The sequence below is a fragment of the Solenopsis invicta genome, chromosome 3 (genome assembly GCF_016802725.1).
Source record: "Solenopsis invicta isolate M01_SB chromosome 3, UNIL_Sinv_3.0, whole genome shotgun sequence".
In the NCBI taxonomy this organism is placed as follows: domain Eukaryota; kingdom Metazoa; phylum Arthropoda; class Insecta; order Hymenoptera; family Formicidae; genus Solenopsis; species Solenopsis invicta.
This window is the reverse complement of record NC_052666.1, coordinates 15,132,026-15,156,644: the sequence shown is the minus strand read 5'-3', so window position 1 is coordinate 15,156,644 and position 24,619 is coordinate 15,132,026. Positions and strand designations below refer to the sequence as shown.

Below are 24,619 nucleotides of genomic sequence, written 5' to 3'. Positions count from 1 at the left end.
ATATGGCAGTGCTTATTCCAGATAGCGGGGATTCACACCTTGGTGAAAAAGCAGAGAGCCAATTAAAACTTGCGCTGGTAGTATATAGTTTCAAAATTCTGCTACAGACTGTATCTGTTTACTACCAACGCGAGTTCTGATTGGCTCTCTGCTTTCTGCTTTCTGCTTTTCCGCCAAGGTGTGAATTCTCCCTTAGAGTATAGTTCAATGCCTACGATACATTCGTGGTCGCGCGCGACATTCGGTCATAAACGTAAAAATGACCAAGAAAAAAATAAGGTCCCCAAAATGGATGATCCAGGCATTAATGGCACGGTCTGTTCGTACAGTCGTGTTCATTATAGTTGTGACACTTTTTCTTTGATGGTTTTTGGATTGTAGCCTTGCTCATCAAGCGGCGAACGTAATTGGTTGGATCCACAAGTAAAAACCAATCATGTTCTCAGCTCTTGTTATAGTTGCGTGTTCAGAGACGCATCTAAGAAAAAGTGTCGTAACTATAATAAATACGACTACCGGCAGGATTGAGCCTCTCCAGCGCCACCATGATCTTCGGTTGCAATAGAGAGCAGACAATGCGCTGTGCGCATAAATAGCGTTCCGTTCCGTTAATGCACAGTATGCGTGTTTAAAAACGGAACGGTTGAATGCATTTGATGCAGTTTGGTGATACGCGGAAAAATAATGAATAACAAAATGTATAATAATTTTAATCGTTTTAAACAATGATGAAGAGATTGAAAGGATTAATAGCAGTAATGATTCTGATTGTGATAATGAAAATGAAAAGTTTTCTATAAACAAAGAATTACAAATATTGTATCTCATTTTAATGCTTGATACTATAGTGTTACTACCTCGTCATTCATCAGCACAGAATTCTATGAGATTTTTTCATTTTTTAATTAACTGGATAACTTTTCACAACGTGGTTAAATATTGTGCACTATTATTGTCTACGATGGTGTATGTACACCCAAGGACTTTGATTCCATAGGGAAATTTTCCAAACTGAAAAGTCGCTATCTTTCTACATACTTACAATTCATGATTAACGTAACAACCAATAAGCTCTAGTTGTTTCATTAATCATGAACTGCGAGTATGTAGAAAGTGGTGACTTCTCAGTTTGGAAAATTTCCCCATGGACAAAATCAAAGTCCTTGGGTGTACACCCAAGGACTTTGATTCTGTCCATGGGGAAATTTTTTAAACTGAGAAGTCACCAGAAGTCACCTTTCTATATACTCGCAGTTCATGATTAATGAAACGACTAGAGCTTATTGGTCGTTACGTTAATCATGAACTGTAAGTATGTAGAAAGATAACGACTTCTCAGTATGAAAAATTTCCCCATGGACAGAATCAAAGTTCTTGGGTGTACAAATTTGAATTCACAGCATATGCGCAGGCGCGCATAGCTTGCGACAAGTTTTACTCACTGAACTGAATACATACAGGAAAGAGCCGTGGCCGGAAAAAAGCGGTCAGAGAGAGAGGGTTACGTTATGTTAGTTGTCTCTTTCTGTCATAGGCCTCTTTTTTAGCGGTACAAGCATCGTCAAATGTATGCTGACTGATGAGTTTAGAGAACGATTCAGAGGCACTTTAGGAGGTTTGACTAACTTTTAGATATGATTGTACCATCAAAAATGGCGGGTTTCAAGAGCTTAAGAAGAAAAGAAACAGCCAACATAATGGAAACCTCTCTCTCTGACCGGCCTTTTACACACGATTTCTATAGGACGGCTCTTTCCTGTATGTATTGAGTTCAGTGGTTTTACTTCGAGTAGCTGATGCGCTCCTCATGCGGTAATAGTGAGGAGAATCTAGAGAATTTTATGCGCTACCAATGCGCGCATTAGAAGAAACGGAATGGTCGTCTATGCAGTCTACATAGACATTTATATATTTACTAGACTGTTGACTTGCCTGAAATATATGGTAACAAAAAGTATGTATAAAACTCATGGCGCATGCGTACAAAGCAAGCGGTATGCACATATAAAATATCCGTCCATATGATTGATATAAAGAATTTATAAGTATTAGAAAAACAAAACAGAAATACACACACATACACACACACAAATATTTTTATTTTGTTTTTTACCGCTTACGTCAGGCTATGTAATACATAGATTTTGTTGCCATTTTTTAGGGCCACTTTCACTAACGCCGATTAACTTATAGCGTTTTCGATTGGGATGCACTGGCTGCACTCAGTGTCAGGCGCGTGTTCGATTGGCAGTGCCAATACGCACTTGGCTAGTGTCATGTGTTCGTTTGAACGCACGATACTCGCATAGTGCGTACTCAGTGCGCACTAAGTGGCACGAGATATTTTGACCGTGCCAGTTCAGTGCACTGGAAGCATGCAAGCATCAGTGCATTATTGTAAGCAATAACGAACAAAGTTTCAAATTTGAAAAATGAGCATTCCGGATTTGGATCTTTTTAATATTTTGAAGACATTTTTGGAATCTTCTTCTAGTTCAAGCGAGAAAGAAGAAATAATTGCAATCTTCCGAACTAGAAGAATGATTCCAAAAACTGTAAATTATGTAGCATGTGTGAAAAAAATGGATAATGTTATATCTTTTATACAAGTACATCAATTTTATTTTAAAATATAATTTTTTAAAATATAATTAATTACTTGATGTAATATAATAGCATTTTTTAAATGATTATATACTATTTAATTACATATAGTAAAAATTATTACTTACTGAGCACGAGATTACTTTTTCGATGTTACTTTTTTTCTTTTTCGCGTAATCTATTATAATTAACTCAAGTGACACTTGCACTGAAAATTTGGGCGTGTTCTTTTGCATTTGCACTATTCAGTGCAACTCATGGAATTTGTCCAGTGTTGGCGTGAACGGGAAGGTACCGATAGCGCACAGTACTATTGCACACAGCCAATCACAGCGGCTGGTGCCTAGTGATATTCTTCTGTTCAAGCGCTATGAGTGGTTGTGAGTGGTTTGTGTGCAATAGTACTATGCGCTATCGGTACATTCCCGGCGTGAACTGAGTGCGCACTGGTGCGCACTAACTTTTTCCCAATCGAAAACGCTATTAATTGCTGATTAGTCTATCGGAATTGACCAATCGCATTTGTCGTTTTTACTTAACGACAAATACGATTGGTCAATTCCGATAGACTAATCAGCGATTAAGTTAATCGGCGTTGGTGCAAGTGGCCCTTAGGCTTGGTAAATAAGGGAGTCAACAGTCTAGTAAATATATAAATGTCTATGGTAGTCTGCGCATTATGCAAGAACGCGCCCTAAGTATGTAGAAAGGTAGCGACTTCTCAGTTTGGAAAATTTCCCCATGGACAGAATCAAATTCCATGGGTGTACACCCAAAGACTTTGATTCTGTCCATGGGGAAATTTTCCAAACTGAGAAGCCGCTATCTTTCTACATACTTACAGTTTATAATTAACGTAACGGCCAATAAGCTCTAGTCGTTTTATTAATCATGAACTGCGAGTATGTAGAAAGTGGTGACTTCTCAGTTTGAAAAATTTCCCCATGGACAGAATCAAAGTCCTTGGGTGTACATATACCCATGAAATTTGATTCTGTCCATGGGGAAATTTTCCAAACTAAGAAATCGCTCTCTTTCTACATACCTACAGTTCATGATTAACGTAACGACCAATGAGCTCTAGTCGTTACATTAATCATAAACTGCGAGTATGTAGAAAGTGGTGACTTCTCAGTTTAAAAAATTTTCTCATGGACAGAATCAAATTCTATGGCTTTGTTTACATCGAATACTTGATACGCGTAATATTTAGTAACTTTCTATTCAATTATCTTAATTTCGGTAATAAATTTAATGAATAGTATATTAAACTGATACAATATGAATCAAGATAATTAATTAAATATAGATATCACGTATACATTTACACGTATTGTCGAAATTAAGACAATTTAATAGAAAGTTACTTGTTAGTAAGCGTGTCAAGTGTTCGGTGTAAACTAGGTCTGTGGGTGTACACCCATGGAATTTGATTCTGTCCATGAGAAAATTTTCCAAACTGAGAAGTCGCTATCTTTCTACATACTTACAGTTTATGATTAACGTGACGACCAATAAGCTCTAGTCGTTACATTAATCATAAACTGCGAGTATGTAGAAAGTGGTGATTTCTCAGTTTGGAAAATTTCCCCATGGACAGAATCAAATTCCGTGGGTGTACAGTCGTGAGTTAAAAGGTTGCAACACAGTTTCTTCGACGATTTTTGGGTAATACTGAAGGAGACGGTCTTCCTCACCGATTTTGATGAAATTAGGCTCATTCGACGCGTTTTTACATGAAACTAACAAATCTGGCAAAAAAAGTGTCGCTCTGCCACGAGAACCGAGATATCAATCATGAAAGTTAGCGATTGTACAGGTTAGAATATTAGTCATTTCGGCGTAATGTAAAGAACTGAGCATGCGCTGTGATAGAAATGTTCACGAAATTTGAAACGTTTCTTTATTAATAATTACATTACTGTATATTTTATTCCTCTCTCCCTGTTAATTATAAAATATACAAATGTTCAATAAAAGTAGACATTTGTGTTGGTTTAAAAAAAATATTAGTTTTTGTATAATGTAGATTTTTTTTATTAAGGCATGAAAACAATTTATTTTATAAAATTAATTAATTTAATTAATAGACACATTCCACTTACAAATAGATATCTTGAAACGAGGTCTACATATGTATTGCTCCCTCCACATGAGTTTGTGCGCGCTGGAGGTGGGATGAGTGGGGGTGGGAATAGGGTGGACCTCTCTTCGTGTGGAAAGTCGCAAACTCATGTGGAGGGAGTAATACATATGTAGACCTTGTTTCAAGATATCTATTTGTAAGTGGAATGTGTCTATTAATTAAATTAATTAATTTTATAAAATAAATTGTTTTCATGCCTTATTAAAAAAATCTACATTGCACAAAAACTAATAACTTTTTTAATCTAACATAACGTTCTAGCAAATACAAGCAAGTGTAGTAAATGTGGCAGTGATATAATTATTAATAAACATTTCAAATTTCGTGCACATTTTTATCACAGCGCATGCTCAGTTCGTTACATTACGCCGAGATGACTGATATTCTAACTTGTACAATCGCTAACGAGTGATATCTTGGTTCGTGTGGCCGAGCGACATTTTTTTCTGCCAGATTCGTTAGTTTCATGTGAAAACGCGTCGAATGAGCCTAATTTCATCAAAATCGGTGAGGAAGACCGTCTCCTTCAATATTACCGGTTTTTGGAATGTAGACTTGCTCATTGATCGGCGAACGTAATCGGTTGGATCCACAGGTAAGAACCAATTACGTTCGTCGATCAATGAGCAAGTCTACATTCCAAAAACCATCGAAGAAAATGTGTTGCAACCTTTTAGCTCACGACTGTACACCCATGGAATTTGATTCTGTCCATGGGGAAATTTTCTAAACTGAGAAGTCACCACTTTCTACATACTTGCAGTTTATTAGCATTTTCGATTGGGAAAAAGTTAGTGCGCACCAGTGCGCACTTATAGCGTTTTTCATTGGGAAATCTAGTGCGCACTGAGTGTGCACTCACCGCTGGCAATTGGACGTTTCGGTTCGCGCGATGACGGTGCCAACGAAAACGCCCAATTACCTGCAGCAAGTGCACATTCAGTGCGCACTAGTTTTCCCAATGAAAAACGCTATTAGTTCACGCCAACACTGGACAAGTTCCATGAGTTGCACTGAATAGTGCAAATGCAAAAGAACACGCCCAAATTTTCAGTGCAAGTGTCACTTGAGTTAATTATAATAGATTACGCAAAAAAGAAAAAAAAGGGTGACACTCTTTTGGACACAGCACGATTGGACACCAACCAATCATCTTGACTTATCTAACCAAACCAACGGAAAAACTCTAGGCATCGGCCGCTGTGAGTGGTGGTGTCCAATCGTGCGGTGTCCAATCGTGCGCACCCCGAAAAAAAGTAACCTCGAAAAAGTAATCTCGTGCTCAGTAAGTAATGATTTTTACTATATGTAATTAAATAGTATATAATCATTAAAAAAATGCTATTATATTACATCAAATAATTAATTATATTTTAAAAAAGATATATAATTGATGTACTTGTATAAAAGATATAACACTTACGGTGTCATTATCCATTTTTTTTACACATGCTACATAATTTACAGTTTTTGGAATCATTCTTCTAGTTCGGAAGATTGCAATTATTTCTTCTTCCTCGCTTGAACTAAAAGAAGATTCCAAAAATGTCTCCAAAATATTAAAAAGATCCAAATCCGGATTGCTCATTTTTTTCAAATTTAAAACTTCGTTCGTTATTGATTAGAATAATGCATTGATGCTTGCATGCATCCAGTGCACTGAACTGGCACGGTCAAAATATCTCGTGCCACTTAAGGGCCTCGCACATAAAATGCATAACATAACATAAGCACAACATAAGACCGATGAACCAATGAGCATCCAGCATAAAGTCGCCATACTGATTTACATAAGATTTCCATTGGTCCAAAGGCCTTATGCTACGCTTATGCTCTGTTATAAATTTCATGTGCGAGGCCCTTTAGTGCGCATTGAGTGCGCACTATGCGAGTGTCGTGCGTTCAAACGAACACGTGACACTAGCCAAGTGCGCATTGGCACTGCCAATCGAACACGCGCCTGACACTGAGTGCAGCCAGTGCATTCCAATCGAAAACGCTATATGATTAATCTAACGACTAGAGCTTATTGGTCGTTACGTTAATCATAAACTGTAATTATGTAGAGAGATAGCGATTTCTTAGTTAGAAAAATTTCCCCATGGACAGAATCAAATTCTATGGGTGTATAATAAGGACTTTGATTCTGTCCATGGGGAAATTTTCCAAACTGAGAAGTTGCTATCTTTCTACATGCTTACAGTTCATGATGATATCCAGCATAAAGTCGTTATAGTAATTTACATAACATTGGCTGCGTTCAGCAGACTCAACAGTTTAGTGAGCGCTTGCTGTTATTGGTATATTCTTCTAAATCTAAAAGTTTGATTGGATGATCTAGAAGAATATCTCAACATGTTGAGTCTGCTGAACGCAGTCATTGTCATTGGTCCATCGGTCTTATGGGGTGTTTACGATAACTAATCGGATCTCGGATTGGATTAAACAATGGTACTCAACGTAGGTATAGAAAATTTCCCTAGGCTAATCGGATTGACGATTGCTGTCTCAAATGTAATCCGATTGATGACGAAAGCGTGGAGACCGAGAAGCATGCTTGAAAAATAAATCTTTTTATTTTTTTAAATAATAACACAAAAAATCAAAGATTAAGTTACAAAGAATGATTTGAATTTAGATTTATTGTAATTTTTGTTGTCTAAACACTGGATTTCGTTTAAATTTCTGTTTGTAAAAATTAATTAATCTATTCTAAAGTTTGTGGTTATATCGGAAACAAATCAAAATTAATAAAACAATTATTAATTATTAGGTACATATTAAAGCATATAATATTTCAAGCATATCATATAGAATTCCTGTTTATTATAAACTTAGTAAACATAACTTTGAAATTATTCAACTACATTATACATTAATCAATATTAATTTATATGTTAAAAATCAATAATGTTTCTAAAAATGTTCTTTTTATTCTTTTCCAAATCGTAAATAAACTTCAATTCCATGAATAAATAAAAATTACTAGAAAATGGATTTATATGAAGAGGGCATTATTGAACAATATCAATTTGTGCTAACTTGAAATTTGTAAAATCTACTTTTCTTTATTAGTTGTTTATTAGAGAGTAATAATATAAAAATGTAATATACATCATATATGCATACAATTATTTTAATTTTATTTATGTATATTCGTTCTTATATTATTACTCTCTAATGAACAACTAACAAAGAATAGCAGATTTTACAAATTTTAAATTAGCACAAATTGATAATGTTCAATAATGCCCTTTTCATGTCAATCCATTTTCTAGTAATTTTTATTTATTCTTGGAGTTAAAGTTTATTTACGATCTGGAAAAGAATAAAAAAAACATTTTCAAAGACATTATTAATTTTTAACATATAAATTAATATTGATTAATGTATAATGTAGTTGAATAATTTCAAAGTTATTTTTACTGAGTTTATAATAAACAGGAATTCTATATGATATGCTTGAAATATTATATGCTTTAATATGTACCTAATAATTAATAATTGTTTTATTAATTTTGATTTGTTTCCGATATAACCACAAACTTTAGAATAGATTAATTAATTTTTACAAACAGAAATTTAAACGAAATCCAGTGTTTAGACAACAAAAATTACAATAAATCTAAATTCAAATCATTCTTTGTAACTTAATCTTTGATTTTTTGTGTTATTATTTAAAAAAATAAAAAGATTTATTTTTCAAGCATGCTTCTCGGTCTCCACGCTTTCGTCATCAATCGGATTACATTTGAGACAGCAATCGTCAATCCGATTAGCCTAGGGAAATTTTCTATACCTACGTTGAGTACCATTGTTTAATCCAATCCGAGATCCGATTAGTTATCGTAAACACCCATGTAGAGTCCTATATAAAGAGAGAAGCGACATCAAACCCCCACCACAACATCCAATTGAGTCCTCCACCGCTATTTTGGGACCGCTCTAACGTCATCAAACACCCTTAAATACCATTTGTATCATTCTACAAACAGCTGCGGTCACAATATGGCTGCTCCCTTAGCCAATCAGATTACCAATCAGAGCTTCGGATATCAATAGGTCTGTTCGAGTTGCTTGAAATCCCTAAAAATTTTTGCACTTGAGATGAGATAAATATATATTCGATCGTAAAAAAGAGAGAGACCACAAAGAAATTAATTCAAAAAGGGCAGCAACACGAACAGGCCTAATGTCGCTTCTCTCTTTATATAGGACTCTAGACTTATGTTGTGCTAATAGGTCTGTTCGAGTTGCTTGAAATCCCCAAAAATGTTTGCACTCAAGATGAGATAAATATATATTCGATCGTAAGAAAGAGAGAGACGACAAAAAAATTAATTCAAAAAGGGCAGCAACACGAACAGGCCTTATGTTATGTTATGCATTTCATGTGCGAGGCCTTTAATGGCGTATTATGTATATACATACATACATACAGCTGCTCACACACCCCGAGCGTACTCTTGCGGGGGTGGTGATAAACGCGGTAAGGGGAAATAGAGGATAAACTCGGCTTCACGTTATGCGTAAACGTGCCGAATATTCCGAATATTTCCGAATCTAACCGAAGTTATCTTCTGGCCTATAAGCTAGCGTCCGTTTTTCCCCTTACGTCGATTATCACATCCCCTCTTGTATAGATAGTAGTTTACGCTCGTTCTATAGTTTCCTAAGTCCAGGCCGAGCCCAGCTGTTCTTCGATTTCCTAACCTACATCAGTTTATTTCAGCCGCTTCGACACTTTTCTTGTGCAGCTGCGTGCAGCAGTCTGCAGCAGTCGTATTGCTGTTCCATGCCTCTTGCTGCTCCATGCCTCTTGCTGCTCCATGCCTCTTGCTGCTCCAGAGGCCGACGCAGCGTAGCTTCGTTTGTAATAAGATTTAGACTTTTCAGTTTGTTTCCATCTCATTTCGCGCGTACTGTTGATGGAAAAAATCGTTTCATTTGCAATCCAATTGAGATTGAAATCGGACATTATGACGTGACCAATTCCTGTTGATTGTTTTGAAGCAAGACGCGATATACGTAACTGATTGCGAGTGTGTATGCATCAGATTGAAGCATCGGCGAACTGCCAGTTTGCTTTGTAAGTCTTTCTTTCTTTACGTTTTTTCTTGCAGAAATTTTCTATTGAAGTCATCGATTTCCTTATAATTATGCTTTGCTGTGCATCAATAATTACAATAATCACTATGCATTCGTACGCCTCTTCATTCGCCGATACTCAGGCCTTTCTCGACAGTTCTTTGCTTGCTCGTGATGTGTTGTTTATCCTGTTAATTGATCATTGTTTAAAAAGTTATTTAAATTTGTATCTTTAACAGTGCATTCAATGCTAAATATAGCAAAATTGAGTTATGTAGAACTATTTATTTAATCATAAGTAGTGTATTTTCCAATATATAATCATACTATTAAATTCATAGTGTTAAATTATACTCAATTTGAATTACTTTAAATAATTCCCATAGGTCTTTAGCCATTGCTCTTGGCTAAGACCTTACTCAATATGTCATTAATTAAAATAATAGTTATACAATTTAATCCTAAAAATGTATTAAATTTGACTCAAATTTAGTTTATCATTAACTATATGCATACGTTAATATAGATACTGTTTACTTGGAAACTAAATTCAACCACAGAAATGAGTTGATTACATAAAAGCTTCTTTTAATTATATGTTTTGTGTTAAAATAGAAGAGAGAAGGGTAATATGGCTTCCATTTTTATTTTCTTGAATAATTTTGATAATAATCAATATTTTATATGAAAATTTGTATTTGTTAAAGTGTTGTTTAACAGATTTGACATTCAATGTAATAAAATATTTATTACCTAAGATGTAATTTATAAAAATATGACACACTGCATAATCAGTGGAAGAGAAGAAGTGATACCTAATCAAAAATAAATTTTTGAAAATAATTTAATTAAAAAATTACAGTATCTCATTACAAAATTATACAAAGTAATTGTATCCTGTATGGCTTTAAGTTTTGCGATTTTTTGTAATTTTTGACTGAGTCCAAAATTAAAAACTGATAGCTAGATTCAAAGTAGAAAACGGTTTTAAATAATTAATTTAAAATATGGCACAATTTTAAATATTTATGTGTGGACACGATGAAGTTTTTTGGAAAAAGTACTATTTAAAGGTTTGTTTTTTCTTCCTGAACTAATTGCATTAGTTCAAGAAGTGTACACTAAAGCGTTTTATGTTCCCAAAATGACGTCAGCAACATTATTTTTTTTTATTCCAGTGCAAATAAACCCAGTGTACAAGTTTATTGAACTGACTATACTAGGTCTAGAGTCAGTGCAAGCAATATAAGAACCAAATTTACTCACAAAAAACATCTATAATAGACAGTTTGTATTTGGATGGGTTTTCACGTCTTTTGTCCATTAAAGAATTTTAAATGCTCTCCATGATCTGAAAAAATAATGTGAAATAAGCTATTTTACTAGTACCAGAACGTTTTCTATTTTTTGCTTGCACACTTACACTTGTCAGTTCTGGCTCGCAATAGTTCAATTTAGTTTAGTTTTAGCGCATTTCTCGTGCAGGAATCGAAAACAAACCTTAGATCATATTGGATACATATGTACTCAATGTGACCTAATTTATATATTTTCCTCTTTTTCACAAAAAGTATTTGAAAACTGGATAATAAAGTAATTCAAGGTTACATTTACAAGTTACAGGAGGTTTATTAATATATTGACTTGTTTATTAATTTATTGATAATGACGACATATAAGAGTACACAAAGAACTATTTTCATTGACAATTTATTAAGTAAAAAATTTATCATGATTTTTTTCTCCTTAAAATCATGGATAATGAATTACAGTTCAGTTACAGTGGATTAAAATGATTTGAAGTGATAAAAGTATTGAAAAAACATTAAATCAATATATGTGTATTCATTATTAATCTGGAGATTGAACAATATTGGTTATATATTACAAAGAATTTTTTTTTTTTAGTTATAAGCAGAACATTATGACGAAAATATAAATTACATATAGCGTTGTAAAGTATATAAAATTAACAACAATATAAACTGCGGAGATTATTCACTTGATAATTATAAAAAGCATTAACTTTTCCATGAAATATTAAATCATAAGAAACATAATCAAGAAAATTCTACTTTTGATCTCACTGTCAACAACAGAATACAACAAAGAAAATAATTAATTGTTGTAAACAAATCATCTTGATAGCTTGTATGACGTTATTTGTTCAATTCATCATATAACTTCTTAAAAACAGCAAGTAAGCAATGTTGGGTACTAGGTCATACAGAATACAGTTACCTCACTTTAATTTTCCATTGTTTAGAATATTTCTGCATTTAGAAACATTAGAGATATTATTAAAGATATCATTTTATCCTTGTTTAACATTAAAACATAAAATGATATCTGTAATGTTTCTGAACATAGTCCTTTAGAATGAAACGATTTGTCGAAGAAATATTTCTATATGAAAATTTCGTTAAAAAAACCATATTAACAAAATCTGTTATTATTTAATTTTGCATAATTTGAAATATGTACAGTCGAATAAAAAGTTAAATAAGAAAAATATACTTGAGTGTACATACATTCGTGTGATAATACGCTCAAGCTTAAAAACAATGAGAAAGTAATTAATTGCTAAAATGTACCTTAAAAAAGTTTTGAAGTGCTCAAAAGTACAAATGCCTTATAATAATTGTCAGATATTGTGTATTGTCATACTAGCGCTATTAAAAAATGACAGGATACTAAACGAATAATTCTATAAGCAATTGTTAGAATTTGTCAATAACGGAGATAATAGGGATAGTCATAATGTTTACAGTAACCATAATACTCTCTTCTGCTCTAAAAAATTTTAACACATACATGGAAGTTAAAAATAAAAAAATAATATTTAACTGAAGAAATTGGTTTAAATTTAATTCTTTAATATCTACGCATGATTTATTAAATTAGTTTCCAAATAATTTTAATACGACCGGGAATTGTAATAACAAATTAATAATGAATACGGCATTACCAGTCGAAAGGTAAAAAAAAAAGTTCTTACAAGGAGAATACCCCAACTGCCAACCGAGTTTTTTAATGAGCTTTGGTGTGGTGGTAGATTAGGAAAATATAAGATTACGTCTCCAATATTAGCCATAGATACGTAGCCATTTTCGAGAATGTGAGGGTTGAAATTAGGCGAGCACGTTATCTACCTTAAATTTAAAGGTTCAATTATAGCATTTCGTTAGCCGCGCAACGAACGCACTGGACTCACAGTCCAAAGATCATGCGTTCGAGCCTCGGCACTGTCCCCCCCTTTTTTTTTATTTAAATTATTTTTTATTCTAAACGTCAATTATTTTACTTATTAATAAGTAATTATTAACATTGTTTATTACCTAAAATAAAAGAAATAATTAAATTTGTTTAAAAATATATTAAAAATTTAGGAAACTATTTGGAGAAATAATTCATGTTTACAAATAAAATTTCAAACATTTTATATTGTGACCTTGATTATAATATTGTAAAATCATATATTATGTTTCCTAAATTTTTAATATATTTTTAAACAAATTTAATTATTTCTTTTATTTTAAGTAATAAACAATGTTAATAATCAATTATTAATAAGTAAAATAATTGACGTTTAGAATAAAAAGTAATTTAAATAAAAAAAAAGACAGTGCTAGGGCTCGAACGCATGATCTTTGGATTGTGAGTCCAGTGCGTTCGTTGCGCGGCTAACGAAATGCTACAATTGAACCTTTAAATTTAAAGTAGATAACGTGCTCGCCTAATTTCAACCCTCACATTCTCGAAAACGGCTGCGTATCTACGGCTAATATTAGAGGCGTAATTTTATATTTTCCTAATCTACCACCACACCAAAGCTCATTAAAAAACTCGGTTGGCAGTTGGGGCATTCTTCTTGTTAGTGCTTAATAATTTTTTAAGTGAATTTTATAAACATTTACAAGATTTTCCCCAGACTGCGCGCTGCATACTTCCCGGATTTAAAAGACAGCTATAAAGAAGAATCCGAATGTAATAATTTCTAATTAATTTAATTATTTATATACTTAATGGTTGTACGCATTTCTACTATTCCCTCTAATCTCGAAAAACTGTAAAGAAATTATTGCAAAAACATTACTTCGACCAGGGTTTAAATCTGGTTTTTCAGTTATCAGGAAGGGTGTTTTAGCCTTCTTTTCTTTACACTTTATCGAGATTGGGGAGGGGGGGGGATAGTAGAGATGCGTACAGCATCAAGTAAATAATTAAATTGATTAGCAATTTAATTTTGTGATATTACATTCGGATTCTTCTTTATAGATGTGTTTTAAGTCCGTCAAGTATGCGGCGCATAGTTTGGGAGAAATCTTGTAAATGTTTATAAAATTTACGTAAAAAATTGAGCACTAAGAACTACTTTCGATTGATAATACCGTATTCATTATCAATTTGTAAATTAGTTTCTGTTTAATTATTATTTGTCTAAATCTAAATTGCTGTTTTACATGAAAAATAAAAGTTCATGAATATGTGTTCCTGCTGTATTACCTCATCATCTTCCTTTTTCAGCTAAATCAATTCATTGATTTAGTTGAAGGGGAAAATGTTTTTTATATCCCATGAAGATTAAAATATCCAGACAGAGGATCGCTTAAGTATGCATTTTTAGTTAAAGTATTGCGTATTCTGTCAACTAACTAACGATAAAAAGGAATATATACGCAGTATCGCATCAATTCATTCGGCGATTTCGGTCCCGAATGCATTTATAATTATTTTCAAAAACTTGTTTGTAAATATAATAAATCATTTATAATAAATAAATTTGTGTAAAAAGTTATAAGAAATGAAATATTGAATTGATATTTATTCAGCATTTAATTAATTAAGGTAGTCTAACTTTTATTATGAATATAGTTTTTCAAAATTCTTATATTTTTTACGATTTAATTACTTAAAACTTATATAAGACTTGAAGCTACTTTAAAAAATTGTATTGGAGAAAAGTTTTTTTATTTTCAAGTAAATATTACCTTTTGATCTTATTTATTTTAACATGATTTTCTTTAAATACAGGGGTTGGACAAAATAATATGAACACCTATTCTGACTTTGGAAAATAGGCGTAATTTAAGATAGTGTAACTTTGTCAAAAATGATCGTAAAAAAATAAAAAAAAAACACATTTTAAAGCTTGAAATCTCTAGTTTTGAAATTGATAAGTCATTAAACGATTTACAGATTGTTTACGAAATTACGAGGATTTAAATGGAGATGCGTCAAATCTCAAAATATTTTACAAACTTTGCAAAGTTTTACGACGCGAAATAAAAATTGCACGCAAATGCGGTTTACAGCATTCGAAAGCGTGGATCTTTATTTTTAATTTGCGTTTTTAATGAGCGTTGTACGATTTTTTTTCATCGAGTTAGGCAACACTGAAAAAAATGGCCTCTTTTTCTTGAATTTCTTCCTTCACTTCCTAGTGTTAAAGAATTTTTGAGAAGAATTAACTTAGGGCTCATTTTAAAGGACGAAACTTTTTGATTATTATATATTTGATTATTATATAATCTTATATTATTATAAGAATAATCGAAAGGTTTTGCCCTTTAAAATGAGCCCTGGAAGATTATTTTAAACTTTTTTTTTACGAAATTTAAATATTGACTTCAGCAAAGATTAAGTGAACAGCAAAATTAAAAAATCACCTACAGTTACTCCAAAAAATGTGTAATATGATAAATCAACAAAAATGATAAATTATATGTTTTAAAATGCATTTTACAGCTTAATGTTTCTACATACAATTTTAATATTGACTTTGAAAACGTATCCCAATTTTTTACGGAGCTATACGGATAAAAATAAAGATGCGGCAAAATTTATTATGTATTTTGCGAGTTTATTTGACGTGAATTAAAAATCGCACACAAATGCGGTTTACAGCATTTGAAAATGTGAATCTTTACCTTTAATTTGCGTTTTTGTTGAGCGTTGTACGATTTTTATTTACTGAATTATACAACATTGAAGCAAAAGAGGCCATTTTTTGCTTCAGTGTTGCCTAACTGAGTGAAAAAAAAATTGTACAATGTTCATCAAAAACGCAAATTAAAGGTAAAGATCCACGCTTTCGAATGCTGTAAATTGAATTTGCGTGCAATTTTTATTTTGCGTCGTGGAGCTTTGCTAAGTTTGTAGAATATTTTGAGATTTGACGCATCCCCATTTAAATCCGCGTAACTTCGTAAACAATCTGTAAATCATTTAATGATTTATCAATTTCAAAACTAGAGATTTCAAGCTTTTTTAAAAATTTTTTTTCGATCATTTTTGACAAAGTTACACTTTCTTGAATTACGCCTATTTTTTGGAGTTAGAATAGGTGTTTATATTATTTTATTCAACCCTGTACATATTAGCTATAAATATAAATAATTTATTTTTAAATTTAAGAAAATTTTTTTAAAAATAATTAAGGAAATAAAATGTAAAATAAATACATTTATTTAAACATAAAAAATTTTTAAGTATATCTACAGAAAATTACAGTAAAATTAAGAAAAAAATTAGAAATATATATTAATTGACCATGCACTTGTTCTCAAAATTTGATCAAGTTTTTACATTATGTAAAAAAATTGGAAAAACTTCCTTAATTTTCACATGCACTTCGCATTCACTTCTAGCAGTTAGCGTGAAATGCAAAATTGTGGTGCGATAAAACGTCTCACCTCCCCATAATTGTGCAAGTACTCATATCGCAAGTAGTAATTAACTGCGCACAGTGTATCACATGCAGTGCACGCATTGTGCAATATTGCTCATATTGTGGATATTCGCTGCTTCACGATTGTATATTTATATAAAGGCTGTTCTAATACACTATACTTGAGAACTCTTTGTTATCTTGATACAACAAGCGATATATTTTATAACATTTACCTTAACCTTGATTTTAATATTAGAAAGTGGCACACACGAATGATGTATTTTAAGTACACACTGTAAAAATAATAATAATAATAATAATAATAAACTTCTATATATCATAGAAACGAAAGAATTTCAATCATTATTGCACTTGTACGCTTTCACTCGCGTGTGAAGAGGAGATTACGCGCAGGCGATATCAAACTGATCAAATTTAAAAGTTGTATTAAATTAATTTCTTCGATTTATAATAAACTTATTGAGACCGAATTAATTACGAGTGCACTAATGCACCGTTACATTACATAATTTCAAATATAATAATTCGGGAAAAAATTTTTATATATAATTATGCATAATTATATATGTATAAATTATGTCCGTATATTTTAAGATATATATGTATATATATATATATATATATATATATATATATATACATATACATACATATATACACACGCACACACGCACACGCACGCACACACACACACATACACACAATGATATAATTTTTATATAATATTGAACTATTCCTGATTCAAATTTATTATCGTATAATTTATATATATGGTTATATACAAAATATATCCATAAAAACATACACAAATGAAGAATTTGTAGAGAATATTGTTGAGAAATTTTTCGGTATTTTTTCCGCAAGATCAATTTGTAGAAATTAAGACGAAAGTAATAGCAAATTTTTAGTGCAATCACAGAATAAATGCAGAAAAAAAAGAGGAATTGCAGAGATATTTGAAAAGAAATTTCTTTGCATTTTTTTTGCAAAACTTATTTACAAAGAAATATTAGACAAACAAAAGATTTTCGAACAGTGTGCGGTACTGTTGCTAGGTAAATACGAGAATTTCATATCTCGCAAATAAAAAAGCCGCCAGAATAGAATAAAACCGTAACATTATGTGATTTTTTACTTTTATCTTGGCAAGAGTATTTTTTGAAAGCGAGTCCACAAAATTGGACTTCAAATTAAAAAAAAAGACATGTTTAATAGTTTTATCGAAATTTAATTGAATTTGAAAATTTAACTTTATGACTATTTTCATATTAAAGTTGTGTTGAAATTTCGCTGAAATTTTTCTGCTTATTTGCAATTTCATCACATATTGCTGCGCAATTTCTGCACAAAATGGCCCAATTTTGAAATAAACAGCGAAGAAATGTGCAGAAAAATTGCAGAAAAAATATTTTTGCCTAGGTACTTTCCTCTAATGATATATAAAAAAATTTTTCTTGGGTATAATAAATTTATATTTGCCTAAAAGCTAATTCTATCCAAACTTTCAATTGAGACTACTCAGAACTTGATCAATTTAGCTGATATTTAGAATACTTTTTGTATGTATAATATTGATAATATTGAATGGAAAAAAATTGCAAAAAAAATATTTGGAGACGATTATCTCACGTGCTCGGATGTCGCTTGCTCGCGTAAAGAGACACGGAGTGGTCTAGCGCTGCGTGTTTACTGGCGCAAGACTAGGTGTGAGACATTATCTCCGTATCTCTTAAATGTTAAACAAAAATGTTGAACGAAATGTAAATAATAAAAATGATAATTTGTTATTAAAAAAAATACTTTCTACATAATATTGGTGATAATATGATATCGATAATATTGATGAGAAAAAGAATGAAAAAGAAATATTTATAAATTATAATGATTTTAATGTAATATCAGCTAACATTGCTACATTTTGACTAGCATGAGGCCGTATTTTAAAAAAATCATAATTTATAAACGTGAAAATTGATGCGGTAAAACTTTACTTTTTAATTCAAAAATATTTTCTTTAAACTTCGTTCTTTCTTATAATTTTAATTTTCAAAATTCTTGTATTTTGTTTACGATTACAATACTTAAAATTTTTTCTTATAAGATTTAATATTTTAAAAAGTTATTTAAAGAATACAGTCAAAAAATTTTAAAAAATTAAAAAATGCTTATATATCAATTATAAACCTATTTTCAAAATCTGTTCAAATTTGTTTTGTGAATGCTAGAGAATTTACTAAAAAATGTTTTTAACTTTATTCAGCTGATTTTATAGAAGATTTTTAGGAATGTGGATAAATATTTTTAACATTAAGGAAGAACAGCGATTGTAGAATATACCTGAGGTGAATATCATGGTATCTTGTATAATGCACGTTGAATTCTAAGAACAATCATTAAAATTACTTCGTTACAGTCTATTCAGTCATTGTAAGATTGTTACTGGTCATTAGTAATCGTTGTGTATTTATAACAGTTGAATTTTAGTTTTGCGGGTAACAGAAAGTTTTACAGGCATATACTTTTATAACTTTGAGAAGTTACATATTTAAATTGTAAATTATGTTTGTTCTATATACCCAATGAATTTCTACCTATAGGGTGATTGATAGAACTCTGGCTAATAAACTAGCGTTGATTAGAATTGTGTCTCGTTAATATTTACTGAATTATTGTAAAAACAAAAACAGTGTTATTCTACAACCTTCTCCCTTTTTCCACATTTTGTTCTTTATGTATTATAATTTAAAGATTTAATTTTTATTTGTTATATAAAAAATCTGAATTATTTATTATTAATATTTATTATTAATAAATTAATTTAATCTCTGTATGGTTCGTCAGTAACCATAATTCTAAATTTGACAGTGGATTGAATTTAAAAACTTAAGTGGTATTTTAATAAAATTTATGGTTATCATCGAAGTTATGATTTTAATAAATAAATACATGGCTCTTGTTTAAAAAAAAGTCTTGGCATACTAACAATTAAATTATTAATTAAATTATAAATAAAAGACACTTTTATTTATAAAAAATAAAAAATTAATGATCATTCGTAGATCTTGCACACTAATAAGTGCCATAAAATTAGGATTAATGAACATTTTATAAAATATATTTTATTTGAAAAAAAATTTAATAATTTTTTTGATTTAAAGAATAACTTTTTAAAATAATTTCTTTGCTGTTGGTAAACAACATCCACTATGATATAAAATCGCAAAAGTGGTAATAACATCAGTAACGCAAATGGCTCACGACTCTTTCCTGTATATTATAATATAACTTTATATGCCGAATTTATACACATATTACAGCATACATTAAATTCGATTGCATTAGTTGAAAACTACATTCAAGGTCTTCAAATTGAATTAAAGTTGAGAAAATAAATGTCTAACATATTTCTCAAAATTACATAAAGAATATATACATATACACCTGTACAAATCTTTGCTATGTACAAAAATTGAGATTTAGTTTTTATAAACGCAATAAACACTAATGACCAATAATCATCTTACAATGTCTAAATAGACTTTAACGAAGTAATTTTAATTGTTGCTCTTATTGTTATAGAATTTAATGCAAATTATACGAGATATCATCTCACCACTTTATACCTATCTTATCTATCTTACGATCTTCTCTCCTTTATTTATATTTTATTTTGTAAAATAAGAAAATCAATTTTCAAACAATAACAAAGAACAAAGAAGAATTAAAAAAAAGTATTAACTTTCCTAAAAAAAAAGTTTTAAACACTTCTAAAAAATTAATGCATGACAAAATTAAACATGCTTTTAAGAATTCAGAAAGATCTCTTTCTCCTTTATGTACTTGTTGTTTTTGCTATCTTTTTTACTTCCGCGCTCTTCCTTTTCTTTTTCCAGGAGAACGCGGAAATTTGCTTAGATAGACCTCGTGCGACGGACGGTCGCGTGTCGTGCGCCTCGTTGTCAGCGACGGCGACGGCGGCGAATATTGGGGTGGAAAGCGTCACCGGTGCACAGTGTGCACAGCAGAAAGAACGGCAGTTGCTGCCATCACCCCTGGCATCGCGCAGGCTGGACTTGGCTTCTGCTGACGCCGCAGCAGCGTCGTTCAGCCCCGTCGTCGCCACTGCCGCCACGCAGAGATGCGCCACTGCGAAGAGCGCCGCTGCCGTCGATGCCGCAACGCCGAGACCATCATATATTTACCTGGATTCTCCTCTCGTCACTGAAATCAGCAAGGAAGATGTCATGGAGCCGGAAACTAAGGAGGAAGACGAACGACATTTGTCAACGTCGAGTCCTGAGGTAATGTCTTTTTTGCCTGTTATTGCAGCGCGCTCCTTTTTTTATGCGTGACATTAAGGGTACGCATACATAAAGTATATTTATATTCATGCATAAGTATGTAGTTTTAAAATTTATTTGTTGATGTAGAATGACATAAGAAATTTTTTAAGATTCTTTAAACATTGCGTGCGCGCGCGCGCGCGTGCGTGCGTGCGTGTGTGTGTGCGTGTGTGTGTGTGTGTGTGTGTGTGTGTGTGTATTTTTAACGTCTTATAATATGATGTTTAATAGACGTCTAAATAACATTTTTAATACATTTTCTATTTCAATTTTGGACATATGCTGTGTCTGGGATGAAGCTCGTTGTAGTTGCAAGCTCATATGTTAGTATTTGTTATGGATCAATTAGAGTTACATAGTTAAAATAACTTATATTGTATATTATTTGTTACATTGATATTAAAATCGTCGTTGACTCACATTATTCATGTGATTATTTAAAACAAAATATTCTTTTTAAATTATTAAAATGTTTTGTTATAGATCTGGTAGTAATACATTTATTCGAAGTTAAATAACATTGGAATCAAAATTACACAACAATTAATTAAGATTAAAATTTTAAACGTGCAGCATCTTCAAAATTGTTTGAAGCATCCCAGGTAATACATATTAATTTTGTATATGTTTCATAAACATATACACAGAGTGTTTTATAACCATAAAAAACCAATAAGAAACATTTTACCAGAAACGTTTCTGAAACCATAATTTATGAAATGTAATTTTTATGTTTCTATTTATTTAAGAAAAATTTCAGAATGGTTTAAAAACGTATTTTTGCTAGAAAAAAAATATTTCATCTAACGTTTTTTGAGTAGATATTTTAACTCGTGAAAAACGTTTTTGAAACGAGTATGTAATATCAGGGATAGCAAAATTTAACGATAACATTATTAACATTTCACCTGGCAAAGATTAATCTTTTAATTTCATTGTTACACGCGTATAGGCTTCCGAATATAATTTCAATGATAGAAATTAAAATTATGTTTATGCAATTTTTTTTAGATAGATGCGTTTTTTCTTTATTTCCTATAAAAGTAAATCTCTAAAAGGAACAAATTAAAATTGAAAACCACTGCTATACGAATTGCCTTGTGCTCGTGGTGCGAGTATACGCTCCTCTACTACCGTATCTCGTATTGATTTTACGGAGAGTTCTCGACTTTCGTCTCCGTCTCGCACTATCATCTACCACCGTTCTCTCTCTCTCTCTCTCTCTCTCTCTCTCTCTCTCTCTCTCTCGTTTTCCCTCTCCGTGTGCATATACACACATTTTCCCTTCTATCCCAAGTCTCACGGTGGTCGCGCTATCCTTTCTCTTTCGCTGGGCCTGGCCTTTTAAGTCGTCACTCTCCACGTCTGTGTTGCATCGCTTCTCTATTCATCTGCACTTGTTTACATGTTGAAAATTTCCAAACTCGAAATGCGATGCAATACGTTTCTTGTACATGTTATCCGGGATGAGAAAAATTATTGATTTGCAGAAAGATCTTATTTGAGTCGCGGGTGTTTAAGCAAAGCTGCGATTTTGATAAATAAAATTGCAAATTATTTCGCATTTGGAACTAACGATATTTTTTTATGTTATATACATGCATCAGTAATAGAGAAAAGATAAAATAGTGTAAACACTTGAGAAATATACTTATTTTATTCATAAAAAATTACTTTTTACTTGTTTTCAATATAAATTCTATTCCTGTTGGAATAGAATAATAAAATTCTTAAGTAATTGTCATACTATACAATTTTTCTAATAGAGCGTCTTTCATTTGTTTAAGAGATGAAGAGTTGAGAAGAAAATGTACTTTTTGCTCTATTCTTCAAAACTATTTATGATTTAATACTTAGGTAATCACACTGGAAGAAAGGTTATTAAAAATTTTAAGAACAAAGAACAATTTTGGAAAATAGAGAACCAAATTTCATTCTCTAATATCATTAAAATAAATGATAGATATTGTAATGATGTTATGCTCCAATATTGCTCATATACAATTAAAAGATGTGTATATACAATTAAAAGATGTACTGAAAAAATAGTAACATTCTATTGATAATTATTCAAGCATTCTATGACTTTATTTTACAAGAATAGAATTCTATATTAAAGATAAATGATGGGGCAACCTCTAGCTTATTTATAAAACAAATATATTAATCACATGTTCACATTATTTGTACATTTCTTATATTTCGAGAGACATAAAACCAACATAAAATATGGATATTAACGTAAAATAGTAATATCATATTATTTATTGATCCTGAAGAAACCACAGAGGAAAAAATTGCACCGATAAAGTCGTAAAAATTATAAACTTGTTATAAACAACATTATATTGAAAATAAAAAAAATCGGTATATCTGACTTTCGCACACACAAGATGTGCTTACCGCTCGAGCTGACTGTGCTTATTAAATTTTCACTTTAATTTTTCTGCGATGATTGAGCAAAATAAGAAGAAATTGGTGAGCGCTTTTTTTTTGTATACATGGATTACACGTTGTGCATTTTTGTAACCGACAATTGCTAATTCAGAGTTTGAGCTATGTCCATTAATTTCGAGCTGAATAGCTCGATTATTTTGACATCTTTCTAACGGGGTAGCTTCTTACCTCACTATTAGTGGCTGCTATTGTTCACTTTGTATTGAAGATAATGTTACGCTGAAGATGGCTCGAGCAGTAGCCAAAACGTTAATAAATTTTATGTGATTTTAAATAATACTTTTTTTGAGATTATTACTCATGGCGCGCAAATTTACCGCGTCTGATTTGTATTCGCCGCCTTATTTTCTGTTATATTAATAATTTCTTCGAGTCTTAAGTGTTATATTAAAAAAAATCTGTATTATAGTTCTACTTGAAGAAGAATAAACATTATAATGAGGATGGCAGCAGCGAAGAGGAAGCTAAGCAGAATATCACTTCTCTGCCTAGCTACAGGCCACCGTCTTCGTATCGTGGAACGTGGCCCGTCAGAAGAGACATATGGGCTAATCAGCAGATTGGCTTTCCGACCCAGCAGAGCACGTCACTCGTTGCACACAATGTAAGCTAGACGATTATAACGGCGTATTCGTACCGCCTCTCTTGCTTATATGAGATGTAAAATCATCGCCTGTTCTTTCGACAGATAAAAGAATATCTAATGATTTGGCGAAAACAATAATTTTCAAATAATTAATTTGAAGAGCAATCTAAAGAAATGTATGAGAAACAGGAGCATTCTTTACATATATGTTTACACAATATGTAACATTGCAGTAATATTTTAAATTATAGTAAAGTATTACAAAAAATCTTACAGAATATTGCTGAGATGCGATATAACGCAATATATTACACAATATTTCTGTAATATTTACATTATTAGTAATACAAAAATACAAAAGAACTCAAAAATTAAGAATAATAATATTTGAAACAGATTATTGAGAATTAAGTGCGGTTATTAATGCATGATTACAATTTTTTTCAAAAATGCAAAACTTTATTGAACATAAAATCAATGAGACTAAAAATATGAATGTTGGAATTAGTTTATTCTTATTTGTAGCTATTTCAGATATAATAATTAGTGACTCAATCGTTATAGATTGAAGACGAGTGAACGTAGACATGTATTTTGTTACGTTCAGGATGACTCCAAACTGAAACGTTTGCATTTTTAATTTCATTGATTTAATAAAAAATAAAGTTTTGCATTTTTGAAAAAATTGTAATCGTGCATTA

The 24,619-nt window shown here is 31.3% G+C and overlaps 1 protein-coding gene across 1 annotated transcript in view; it reads left to right on the top strand.

Moving 5' to 3' along the window:
• The first annotated feature begins 288 nt into the window (after positions 1-288).
• Positions 289-24,619, top strand: part of LOC105197114 — a 51,546-nt gene continuing 27,215 nt past the window's right edge. The window contains exons 1-4 of the mRNA XM_039447615.1: positions 289-315; positions 18,386-18,442; positions 20,426-20,833; positions 23,742-23,936. Of these exons, the coding sequence (XP_039303549.1) occupies positions 289-315; positions 18,386-18,442; positions 20,426-20,833; positions 23,742-23,936 (687 nt within the window). The remainder of the gene's footprint in view (positions 316-18,385; positions 18,443-20,425; positions 20,834-23,741; positions 23,937-24,619) is intronic.